Genomic DNA, 13102 nt, shown 5'->3' on the forward strand with positions numbered 1-13102 from the left:
TTTAAAACGAAGTCGTGAACGGTACAGAAGAACTAATACCAGGGCTCCCATTCTTTTTTATTTCTTTCCCTCTACCCTGCTCTCACACTGCTCTATTGGGTTTCATTCCAGGCTTCTGCCATTTGTACCTGCCAGAGGACGAGTTTCCAGATACCTATCCCTTTGATACAGACTCCATGAACTTCCCCACCTCCAACCTGTGCTTTGTAGGGCTTTTATCCTTGATCGACCCCCCTCGCTCCACCGTGCCAGATGCCGTGTCCAAGTGCCGCAGTGCTGGGATCAAGGTAGGGTTTCTACCAATCAGCTGCTATCATTAATGTTGGCCTGAGAGTTAAACTCACATCCACTTTAAGGCTCCTTTGCACTGCCAAAGTGGTATGAAGACGACTAAGTGTAAATGGGCCCATTGTGAAGATGGGCTGAAATCAAAATCCCAGGTGCAAAAGGTATTTGAAGAGAAAAGAAAAAGAAAAAGAAAAGGAAGGAAGGAAAGAAGGAAGGAAGGAATACAGAGATAAAATTGTGACATCAGTGCTAATTAAATCAGCATGGATGTGGCTCATCTCCAACAGTGATGAGAAGGGTGAGAATACCCGAAGGGGAAATTATCTATTGCAATGTGGGAACCACTCTATGTTTCTATTTAAACCTTTTTTCATGGTGTCATATTTGCACATGAATTCCAGCTTAGACAGTTTTCTCCTGGCTTTCTGTGTTTGACATTTTGTTTTTTGTTTTTTTTTCCCCTGACAACGACAATTTGCTAGTCAGAAACTGTGTCCAGGGAGGTTAAAGTGCCCCCCCGCCCACTGGTTTTTGTATGTTGCCATTCTTAATGTCTGATTTGTATCCATTTAATCTTCTCATAGAGACAGTCCCATTAGCTGGAATTATTTACTTTAAACCATGAAAGAGTGACAAAAGTCTTTCAGAAAGGGAAAGAAGTAAATTTAGATCATAAAAGTGTGGACTAGAAAAATTTTAGGTAAGCAACAATTTCCTTAGATGGGAAATCCTCAAGTATATATTCAGCCAAGGCCAATGAAGGGGAGTTTCAATTGTATATTACATATGGAAACGGAAATCAGCCTTGGACGCAACTGGCCAAAGGCAAAATGAAGGCTACCCCAAAAATAGATAATTTGCTGGTATTCTAGGCTCACTACCAAGCAGTTCTTTCTCCTAAATGGTTGAATGGATACATGTCCCAGTGCTCTATGACACCTTATGTCACAATGACCATTTTATATTGCAGTATTTCACTGTTGCCAACATATAATGCAAAATCTTATAAAGACCTTCTTTATTCTACAGCATTGGTTCCCAGTATCTCAATAGCAAAATAGCAGCATTTGGGGTTATTAGTGTACTCAATGGAATAAATTCAGGACCTCTGCTTAGGAGGAGGAGTGAGGCAGATCAGAATTAGAGAAGGATGCTACATGGCCCTGATTGTCTGAATCAAGCCTTTCCACTTTCATTTAAACAATGTCTTAGAAACCGGTGTCCACATATTAATGTCTTTGAAAACCTGGCTGCATGCTCAGCACGCTAAAGAACTAAAGCCATTGCCTGGTAGACGACAGCCACATCAGCTCATCTTTCCTTCTGCAGCACCTAAGATTCTCATTCAATGCATTTGTCTCTTCATCAGGTTATCATGGTCACCGGCGATCATCCAATCACAGCAAAAGCAATTGCCAAGAGTGTGGGCATCATTTCTGCCAACAGCGAGACCGTGGAAGATATTGCCAAGCGCCTCAACATTCCAGTCGAGCAAGTCAATAAAGAGTAAGGGCAAACGGCAGGCACCTGCAGCTCTCTGGAAATGAAACCTTCCCTTCCCTCCTATGCCCGTATTACCCTGTTTCCACAGACCAATCACTTTTTGCTCTCCTGTTCCTTGGTACTTTCCTAGCCCTGATATATACCCAACTATTCATCTTCTTCACAGAACCATCCATTCAGGTTATTTTGAAATGTACTGAGGCTGAATGGAGATTTGTTGATTCAGCCAGAGAAGAATAAGACAATTCAGTCAATCATTCCACCTCTACCAGCTAATTCAGCATTGTCCCAGTAGCACATTCTCCGTTCTTTTCCAAGGTTTACTGAGGTGGCCTACTACCACTTTTTTCATTATGGAACTGTCGTAAGATCTTGCATTTGTAAAGTGCTTTGCCCGTATTTCCTGCACTGAAACTAATGAGGCTAATTAAAAATTGACTTGCTTATTGCTGCCATGGCACAAGCCACTGAACTGAGCATAGTGTTTGAGTGTACTGCTTGCATCTAAGAATTTGTCTTGAGTTTCATGTTGCATGCCTGTGGTTTTTACAGGGATGCGAGAGCTGCCGTAATTAACGGGATGGAGCTTAAGGATATGACCCAGGAGCAGCTGGATGAGATCTTGATCAATCACTCAGAAATAGTCTTCGCTCGCACCTCGCCCCAGCAGAAACTGATTATAGTGGAGGGCTGCCAAAGGCAGGTGAGCATAAGAGGGCAATGGGTGAGCACGGATGTTGCCATAATGGGTTTGTACAGGGATGGTATCTGTTCAGATATCCTCCCAGCAACAGACATAAGTGAATGCTACCGTAGTGGTGCTAGAAACAAGTAAGAGGGAGAGAGGGAGGGAGAGAGATCAGTTCCAGTGCATCACAGACACAGCTGAGATTCTCTTTCTATTGTGCAACCATCTGAATCTGCACCTTGAGGTGAACTGGCCAGTTTGCCTTTGGTACCTTTGTCCTACACTGCCTACAATGCACGCTGCTTTGTTGCATGTCAGGGGTCCCATGTTGGTGCTGACTAATTGACATGCTTCTGTGGTAGGATCATATGCTTGAGGAGGAGAATATGAGCTCCAGCTGCTTTTTTGGTGTGAAGTTCAGGTTGTGATGAGCCCCACAGTGACAATGCTGGAATTCCTGGGGCCAAGGCTGTGTTATGTAGGAAGCCCCCTTTCCCAGATGGCTCTATAAACCAACATGAAAACAATGCTGTGACTATGCCCTCTTGTTCCTTCCCTTCAGTCTCCCTTTGGCCTTCTGCACTGCTGTGTATAATACGATAAACTGCTTTATTACACAATTTGGCTAGGAACAGCCCTTGTTAAACTGCCTCTTAAACTCTCTGATAGCATAGGCTGGAGACTAGCGCAAGGCAGGATTTTAAGAGTTTTGCGCCATTCACTACAGTGGTTATAAAGCTGTTTGCCGCGGAAGCAAGACAGTAGGTGTATATAGCCCACCCAGGGACTTCCTGACATAGCTTCACAACTCCCACCAGTGCAGGGTGTGACTTGCCCCATGGCTCTCCCTCAGACTTGCAAGGAAAGCAGATGCAGCATGACCCATTTTTAGTTTTTGTAGCTCTGGCAGAGCTGAGCTTTCCCGCCAAGGTCAGCGCTTCGGGTTTAATCCTCGGTTGCTTTCAGAGGAGCAATGATATTACTACTGGCTTCCTAGTACTGTCCCCTTTTTGATGGCAAGCTTGGGTACATTTGTTCAGCGCTAGGTAGATGCCCAATCTCCAGTAGGATCTGGCTCTTACAAGGATAAAGTGCAAAAAATGTCCATGTCCTATGATTAGTAGTTACAGCCTACAAGCCCTTCTGTGCATTCTCTCTCTCTCTCTCTCTATAGATATATAAAAAATTGTCCTGCAGAACAACAGAGTGATGTCATCACATCACTCTGTGTTCCACCACCTGCCTCCACCCTCAGCTGCGCAGCCTTCTTCCTCCCTCCCTCCTTCCTCCGGTGGCAAGGGTGAGGGGGGGCAGGATCCAGGGATGCCTCAGCCCAGCATCCCTGGCAGCCAGGAGTGGGGGAGAGAAGGTCCAGGGCTGATGCAGCTTTGGCTCAACAGCCGGTAGGGGTGAGAGGAAAGCCAGGGCTGCCATGCTGCGGCTGGGGGGGGGGAAGGGCTAGCCAGGGGGAGAGCCGGGGCTGCCTACCCCCAGAGAGAGGTGTTGATGAGCATTGCGAGCAGGGGGTGCAGCCCTGCCCCCTAGCATTATTTATAACTGGTATCACTTTGCAAAATCCCCCAAGGAACAAGACATTCAGTATTTGTCTTAATTCGTTTGCCACACTTTTTTCCTTTGATTTTTTTGATTCTGTTCAGAACACTCCAAATTCCCCTGAAGCTAAAGCATCTCTGAGAGAGGATTACCTTAAGTTACATTAGGCAGCTTCATCAGAGAGGCTAGTCCAAAGAACAGGGGCCTTTCTGAGGTCACCAGTTCAAATCAGTTCAGGTTTACAGAAACTAAAAGCAAGAATAGCATTTAACAGCTCTTACGTAGCCGACAGCTATTGAATGGGTACAGGTATCACAACCCACGCTGAAATTGACATTATTTGTAGACATTTTTAGAGAAGCTTAGGACTGGATGGACTATGGTTCTGAGTTCCTCTTCTCCCCCAAAGAGTGTCCCTGGTTTCTTCAGCCAGAGGTAGGACACACTGCAAGGCATTATAGAGGAATGCATGATTCCACTGCCTACATTTTATCTGGCTAGATGGAGAATTTGTCATCAGGCCAGAGCTGCTTACCCAGCCCCTTTCACCAGCACAAATTCCCTTTAAAAAAACAGCTGAAGAGCACCAAAATTCATTGTAACTTCTACTTAATTCTGCTTCAGAGATTTTAAAGGTAGGAGGCTTTTCCTCCCTGGAGAACGGACTCATTTCCTCAGAGTTGATCGACTCCTACTCTGTTTCAGGATGCAGTTGTTGCAGTGACTGGAGATGGAGTCAATGACTCCCCAGCTCTGAAAAAGGCAGATATTGGAATTGCTATGGGCATCGCTGGCTCTGACGCAGCTAAAAATGCAGCTGACATGATCTTGCTGGATGACAACTTTGCTTCTATTGTCACAGGAGTGGAAGAAGGTAAAAATAAGATTCACTATTCACATCCCTTAGGCAAGCAGTCTCGTATGACTTACAGCCACAATCCCCTGTCTTATTATTTTACAGAGGCTCACTTGAATGCAGTGTTGTTCTCTTACATTTGCACACACCATTGCCTGGATTATGAATGCAAACTGGGGGACTGCATGTTCCTTTTGTTGCAAACGTATGGATTCAGGCACACATTTGTGCATCTCCTAGGGCTAAATGATAAGTTCATTGGCTTTTGTGGTAACTGCATCCCCAGATCTGCATGCATTGGTAAGATGTCCCTTACCACCTACCATTAGATAAGATAAGCCAGTCTACCATTGACTTAATTTCCTCATTCAAGCTTCAAACTCAGCAGGCCTAACTGCAACGGATTAGAAGCATGGTAGGTAAACAATTTAAAGTCAGAGAATGATGTGAATCATTTCTGACCACAAACACACAAGGGTTTTATGACCAGCTCAAAAACAAAGAGCAAGGCAACAGTTACACAACTCCAATTTGCTCGGTTCTGCTATACCTATCAATTAGAACCCTGAGCAAAAGCCCTTCACTCACATCTGATCCCATATTGCTTTCAGCCTCAAGTTACTACAATTGCAGCAATGTCCTGTACCCTTTCTTTTCTATTTGTTGGTCATCCTCTCCTGTCTGATTCCAGTTACACTACCGTCCACTGTGGTTCTTTCTAACTGTAATGCTGGCTTCAATTAACATTAAAGCTGATCAGAAAATGAGGAATTTTTTTCCCCAAGGAAAACATTTTTTTTTCTACTTTCAATACATTTACAATAAGAATTTGACTTTTTGCCCCAAGCAATTTAACCTTTTAAAAGTTAAAAGCAACGCAGAGGTTTATTGTGACCATTTTAAGTTTAATCGTTGATAAAAGATAGTGAAAAATTTTCAGCCAGCATTGGCCTCACTGCGCACGTTTAAATAAACTTTCTATTTTTTCCTCAGGCCGCTTGATCTTTGATAACCTAAAGAAAACCATTGCCTACACCCTGACCAAGAATATTGCCGAGCTCTGCCCTTTCCTGATCTACATTATCGCCAGCATCCCGCTGCCCATTGGCACAATTACGATTCTATTCATCGACCTGGGCACAGACATTGTAAGTTGTCTTACCCCAGACATGGTTAAAACCAGCTGGGCTTCTGTGCAATTTCATGAGCATTTTATAGACTATAAGAATGAGTAAGCGACTAGGATTTGAGTGCCAAGGAAACTCCTGAGCCTTTCTAGGTGAGAAGCAATTAGATTTGATGTCAAGCTTTTTGGAATTAGTCATTAGTCACAAACTGAGAGTCTAATCACATGGGGTATGTAAAACAGCAAAACAAGCAGAGGCTAGACTGAAAACAGCTGGATTTGGAGGAGGAGAAAAATAAAGTGAGGAGGGAAGTAAGGAAGAGCCAGGCCTTTTGATCAAGATATGCAGGCAGTGAACTATTGATAGCACATATATTACCAGTGTCAGATCTTCTTGAAATCATCTGTTTGCTACAACATAGGGAATTATCACCAGACATGCAGATGAAGCATCCTCTTCCCTCCCAAAAGATTCAGAAGACCCCTTTCAATTTCATCCACCTCTCTGGGGTGGGCAAGCAATATGTTCATGGCCCCCAGCACACATTTTAGGTCTCATGCAAAGCCTTCTATTGTTCTGAACTGCAGACTTCCTTGATAAAAGTCTTTTATCATTTGCTCGTTTACACCTGGAGTATCCAGCCGACAGACAGTGGAGGAAATATGGCCAGATTTTATTGAACAACCTCCCAGACGCAGGCAGAGGTTTGCCAGTCTGGTTCTGAAAGAGAATTTCTCTTGTAGATTCCCTCTGTTGCATTAGCCTACGAGAAAGCTGAAAGCGACATTATGAACAGAAGGCCCCGGCACAAGAAGAGGGACAGGCTGGTGAATCAGCAGCTGGCCGTGTACTCCTACCTGCAGATTGGTATGTTGGGTCATTCACATAAGAGGTAGCTTGGCTGGATCAGGGGAATGAGAGTGGGTGGAAGGCTCATCAGTGCAGTTCCTGGCTACAGGAAGGAGTGTAAAGTAGTGGTTAGAGCAGGAGAATGGGAGTCAGGACTCCTTAGATCCATTCCCATGATCTCAACTCCTTGTGTGACCTTGGAAAAGCTTATTTAACCTCCCTCTGACTGTGTGAGCATCTACTCAATGGTTACAGAAATGCTTGGAGTTGGGAGGTTTAATTTTGACCATGCTGAGATTCTTGGTTGAAAGGTGTCCATATGAGCCACACAAAGTACTATGGATCCAGAAAGAGCTAATTTAACACTGACTCTCAGCAGATTTGTTCTTGTTTCCCTGCCCCTGCCCAAATACATTATGTCTCACTCATCCCTTGCTTATTTCTCTCTCTTCTACTTGGCAGGGATCCTACAGTCGATTGGAGCCTTCCTAGCCTATTTCACCGTGTATGCTGAACAGGGCTGGTGGCCTTACACACTGCTTGGCTTGCGCGTCAATTGGGAAGATGATTATAATAATGACATAGAGGACAGCTATGGGCAAGAATGGGTAAAAAATCCTCTTCAAATTCCTAGTTATAACTGGAAATGGAAGAGTCTCTCCCCTTATTAGGGAACAGGAGAAGCAACTGCTGGGGAAAGATTTATTTTCAGTGATGCTGGGTTTGTCTATACTACACAGCATTTAGCATCACAGCTGTTCATCCATAGTTTTGCCAACAAACTTCCACTTTCCATGAGCCATGCTGGCAGGGGACCACTCCTGGGGAGAACGTGGTGTTTACACTAGCACTTGGCACATGGCGAAGCTTTTGCTATTCAGGGTTTTTTTTTTTTTTCTTTTCTTTTTTTTTAAAAGCACCTGCAAATGACAAAAGCTTTGTCATTAAATGGCCAGTGTAAACAAAGCCTTAGACTCAGTTTAACTTTGTCATTAGATGTGAAAGGTTCCCAAGGTCGATTACTTGAAGCTGTTCTTTGGCTTTGGTCATTGAACTTCAGAGCCCACTCATTCCACTGCCAGAAGTCACCTCATTTTGCTTCTCTTAGCCCTAACACCAAACATCTCCCCCTAATTCTGTCTCAGCTGTAGGTCTTTGGTGACAGGCGCACTTACCACCGCACTTACCTCCCTTTCAGGAGTATGTTAGATCCGCTTCATGCCCCCAGCATTGCTTCTGTACATCACTACTGCCCAACTGCCATGATACTCCCAATAATACATGTCTCCCCTTCCCAGCATGGGGAGGCAATATTGCGTAAATTCCATAACCCTAAGCTGACAATAAATGAATGTTAAACAGAACCACAACCTCAACATCTAATTAAAAAATCCAGTACTGAACCTAGGTCCCGACAACAAAGGCTGTTCCTAGAGGAATTCTTGCAGCCCACAACCAAGAGGGGAATTTTCCACAACCATCCTTACACTGTTGCCTACAAGAGTCACCATAAGCAGAGGCAGTGGCCTGAGGGCCACATGCAGCCCACGGCCCGTTTGTTTGCAGCCCACAGTGCAGTTTGTGTTTACAGGGGGCTCAACACGCAGCCTGCAAGTGGGAGCCAAAACAAAAAAGCAGTCAACATAATGGTCCTCTGTTGGCATGCGTTTTAGTACTTAAATTCCTGGACTGTCATTGTTCATTAAAAGTGCTGTCACATGGGTGGAAATAGGGTAAATATTGCATTTTATTAATATCAGCAGAACTGACTTAAATGGGGCCTGTGTGTTGAGTAGTCTTGCCTTAATCTTTGTATTCATGCCCGTGAGTGTGAAAGAAGCTATTTGCATATATTTGCATGTATATGCAACCACACTTAAGTTGTAGCCCTTGGCATATGCTGTGAGTATCATTGTGGCCCCCAGAGCTTCCAAAGTTGAGTAGCCCTGCAGTAGGGGAACTGATGTGAATTTCTCACTTCCAATATGCTCCACATTCTCTATAGACATCTAGTGGGAGAGAACAGTGGATTCCAATTTGTTGCGGAAGCGTAAATCTGGAGTCATTCCAGACTTAAGCCCATGAAATTGGGAATCAGTCTCTAGACTGCACAGTGATTCCTATAACTTAAGTATATGCAATAAAGACACTTTTTTATTCCTTTGCAGACTAGATACCAGCGGGAATACCTGCAGTGGAGTGGCTACACCGCCTTTTTTGTCAGCATCACAATTCAGCAAGTGGCAGATTTGATCATCAGGAAAACACGGAGAAATTCCATTTTCCAGCAGGGTCTTCTCAGGTGGGTGTGAAAAGTGTATTAATGGAATGAGGGGAGTCTTGGCCTGGAGGTCTAATGGTCTTATCCAGCCTCTGTTGGTTCCTTGGATGAAACGGGATTAAAAAATAACGTTGTCCATTCTTCTTTCTTGTTCCCATCAACTCCATCTCTCTCCAGCTTTTCTCCATTGCCCAAGCTTTTGATTAGTAATGAAAATAGCCACAAGGAAAACCGAACTGAGCAAAGTTGTTCAAGTACCAATATTTCAAAATAAAAAACATTACATTGCATTTTTTGGCCATTTTTGCAGTTTCCTGCTAGTCCCCACCTCCCTTAAAATCAAAACAGGACAATAGAGCTAATCAAGATTTTGCAAAATTTTCAAAATGGAAAAAACAGTGCTGAGCATCCTTAAGTTCCATAGAAGCCAAATGATTGAGGGCATCTTGCAGTACTGAGGCCACATTATAAAAGCTGACATTTCGTCCATATGACATTTACAGTCCAGGGTGAATGGGCTGTATTCAGTTTTGCATTAAAAAGGAAAGACACACTCTGGCTCATTTTGTCTTCTTCGGAACGCCTCATTTTAGACAGCAGCACAGAATCTTCCCTTAGTTAAGTAGGGCTTCTTCTCAGATTTGTACCTTTGGATTATATATAGAGTGTTAGTACATTACCAGCCAGTTATAGACAGTAATGTTATACCATCTTTTGTATTGATTTTCTTGTAGGAATAAAGTGATCTGGTTGGGTATATTCTCTCAGATAGCAATCGCACTGATTCTATGTTATGGTCTTGGAAGTGTTACTGCTTTGAACTTCACGCCCCTTCGGTGAGTTTCAATTCTTGAATGTGTGCATCTTTGTTCTACCTCTTCTTCAGATGTACATATACAAAGTAAATGGTAGGAAATCTACACTCGGTGGCATGGCTGATGAGAGGGACATGCCAAGTAGAATAAGCTTCTGAGACAGCAGAGTTCAAAAGCTAAGTTTAGGGACGTAATTACTCAGTTGAACTGGCTGAAATGTCTCAGTAAAAAAAACAAAACAAAAAATCCTACTATATATGGGTATGTCTACACTACCCTCCTAGTTCGAACTAGGAGGGTAATGTAGGCATACCGCACTTGCTAATGAAGCCCGGGATTTGAATTTCCCGGGCTTCATTAGCATAAGTGGGGAGCCGCCATTTTTAAATCCCCGCTGCTTCGAACCCAGTGTAGCGCGGCTACACGGGGCTCGAACTAGGTAGTTCGGACTAGGGTGCCTATTCCGAACTACCGTTACTCCTCGTGAAACGAGGTGTACCGGTAGTTCGGAATAGGCACCCTAGTCCGAACTACCTAGTTCGAGCCCCGTGTAGCCGCGCTACACGGGGTTCGAAGCAGCGGGGATTTAAAAATGGCAGCTCCCCGCTTATGCTAATGAAGCCCGGGAAATTCAAATCCCGGGCTTCATTAGCAAGTGCGGTATGCCTACATTACCCCGCTAGTTCGAACTAGCGGGGTAGTGTAGACATACCCTATTTTAGATGGTTAGTCTGTTTGATCAAGAACTCCTCCTAAATGGTAAGAGCCAGGACCGCTACATTTGGTACACAACTTTCTCTTATTGTAACTTAAAGCAACATAAGGGCTTGGTTGTCCTAGGAAAACCAGATGTGCCTGGAATGGGATTGCTTCTCATAAAACCAAACAGAAAAGAAACAGAACCACCAAATCAAGTAGTGCAAATCAAAATTACCAAAACTGAATGAGTGTTGGAAAAGATTGAACCATGATGAGCAAGAAAACTAGGGTGAAACTGGAATAGGATTGCTTCTCAGAAAAGAGATAAAATGGAAACATTTGGAGTAGAGCTCTGTTTTCGCACAATGCTTATGATTTGAAAACTAAAGAAAATGTTATAGCCCTTTCTTGTTAAAATTTAATGAAAAATATGCGTTTATTGTGAAGAAGAAAAAAATGTACTTGCTGGAATTCCCATTTTAAAAAAATTACTATTTTAAAACTATCCCTATTTTAAGAAATCTGAAATATAAATTAACTTCTTAAAAATAACACTGTATTTTTGAAAAATACAATCATTTAAATCAAACATGTACATTTTCTTTTATTTAAACAAACAAACAAAACCCAGAAACTCTTAATTGAGGTAAGGACCCAAGAAATGCTGAGTAAATCTGCGAGTTGGGACCTACTTTTATGACCTTTTTCACAAAAACACATCCTGGGTTTAGCCAGTTTTATTACCAAGAATAGAGAATATTGTATTTAGAATAAGAATCTCCATTTCCCTTATTCCAGAACTGTAGCTAAGGTGTGAGGCTATAAAACATTTGCTAGATTACATTTCACTTAATTAAAATTACTTACATTTCATACCATTTTCATATGCCAATCCAATTTCTGGCATCTTCTGAGACCAGGATATCACTAGAAAGCCTCATTTTGCAGCCCAACTCTCAGATCGAACAGGTTCTCATTTACAGATTCAGAAAGGTCAAAGGGTTATATTTTCCTCTATTGGCAGCATCAAACCACAGAGGAAGTGCTCCTTTCACATACAATCTGATTCATTAATTTCCTTTCCTTCTCTTTTCCAGGGTTCAGTATTGGTTTGTGGCCATGCCTTATGCCATCCTGATATGGGTCTATGATGAAATCCGCAAGCTTTTCATCAGGCAATACCCTGGAAGTAAGTAGAACCCTCCATGGGATTAGCATTCATTCTCAGTCTATTTCTACCACCTCCATCCTTCCCAGCCTCCGCGTTAATACTGTGATAGATTATTTTAAATGGATTATTTGAATAATGCCTTATTTCATTTTCTTCTACTGCAGCAAAAAAAAAATAAAAAAAAATCCTAATTTCTTATTTTCCCCTCCTGTCATAGGTTGGTGGGACAAGAATATGTATTACTGAAACAGCCTTCGTCACTGGGATTCGCTCTCCCTGCTGGAGAGTTCTTTGACTGTCTCAACCAGCCTCTGCTGCTGAATGGTCCTGTCTGTGCAATATCAAATAACCACAGGGGTTCTCCTCGTCATGAAGAAACAAGGACTTAGGAGGCTGAAGCCACTTTACTGTAAAGCTTAGATTTGTCTGAACATTTAAATGCTATCTATTTTTTTATAAATACTTTTTTCCTGTTGAAAGTGTATAAAGTTAATGGGGAAGCTCCTCTTGTGTATATAGATATTAAGGAAATCACACATTTGTAATAATTTAAGGCATTGACTTGCACTAGGTTTGTTCAAGCTCTTTTGTTTGCTGTTTTGATGCTATCAAACTGTGAGCAAGTGCATATGCAGATCTGAGTTATGTCACCAGAGATGACTAGACTGTATAGGCACAATTTGATAATAAAAGGACTTTTTTTTAATCCAGAAAGCAGCTCTTTTCACTACTAATCTTCCAAAGGGCACAGGTAGAAGACAGCAGTGGTGCTGGATGACTGAGGGGAATGGGAGTAGGCTACAGAGCCCTTCCATCATTGGACAGCGTCCAGCACAAAGTTAGAAGTGACTGAAGGCCATTAACGTGAGATGGATTATGGAAAATAAATCCAGCCTCTCAGTTCCCACTGAAGCCCATGGAATTGATGGTGCTTGGCACCGTGCAGTATTTGCTAGGGGTCTCACAAGATTGGTGCCAATTAAAGCTCTGTGAAATAATTTGGGGCCAATCTAGCAAACCATGGCACAGGAATTGAATGACTATCTTTGTTCTCTCTCAACAGTTATAAGAGCTGCAAGCTTCAAATGTCTACTTCGGCTCTGAGTTAATTAGGTATAGCCACTGAGACTTTGTCTTATGCTATTTTTAAAGGAGTTATATTAGCTCAAGTAATTAATCGATCTAATACACATCTAAGGCCTTGTCTATACTTTATGGGAAGATCAACACTCCAGAGATCAATCTGCAGGGGTTTGATTTAGGGGGCCTAG

General features: G+C 42.7%; 1 protein-coding gene across 1 annotated transcript in view; it reads left to right on the top strand.

Moving 5' to 3' along the window:
• Positions 1-12545, top strand: part of ATP12A (ATPase H+/K+ transporting non-gastric alpha2 subunit) — a 31173-nt gene extending 18628 nt beyond the window's left edge. Inside the window, exons 13-23 of the mRNA XM_006116616.4 lie at positions 112-287; positions 1658-1794; positions 2344-2494; positions 4739-4907; positions 5883-6037; positions 6760-6883; positions 7328-7473; positions 9034-9167; positions 9881-9982; positions 11758-11849; positions 12049-12545. Coding sequence (XP_006116678.1) covers positions 112-287; positions 1658-1794; positions 2344-2494; positions 4739-4907; positions 5883-6037; positions 6760-6883; positions 7328-7473; positions 9034-9167; positions 9881-9982; positions 11758-11849; positions 12049-12077 — 1415 coding nt within the window. The 3' untranslated portion in view covers positions 12078-12545. The remainder of the gene's footprint in view (positions 1-111; positions 288-1657; positions 1795-2343; positions 2495-4738; positions 4908-5882; positions 6038-6759; positions 6884-7327; positions 7474-9033; positions 9168-9880; positions 9983-11757; positions 11850-12048) is intronic.
• The last annotated feature ends 557 nt before the right edge of the window (positions 12546-13102 follow it).

This window comes from Pelodiscus sinensis, chromosome 25, assembly GCF_052426305.1.
Source record: "Pelodiscus sinensis isolate ZL-2025 chromosome 25, ASM5242630v1, whole genome shotgun sequence".
Lineage (NCBI taxonomy): Eukaryota > Metazoa > Chordata > Testudines > Trionychidae > Pelodiscus > Pelodiscus sinensis.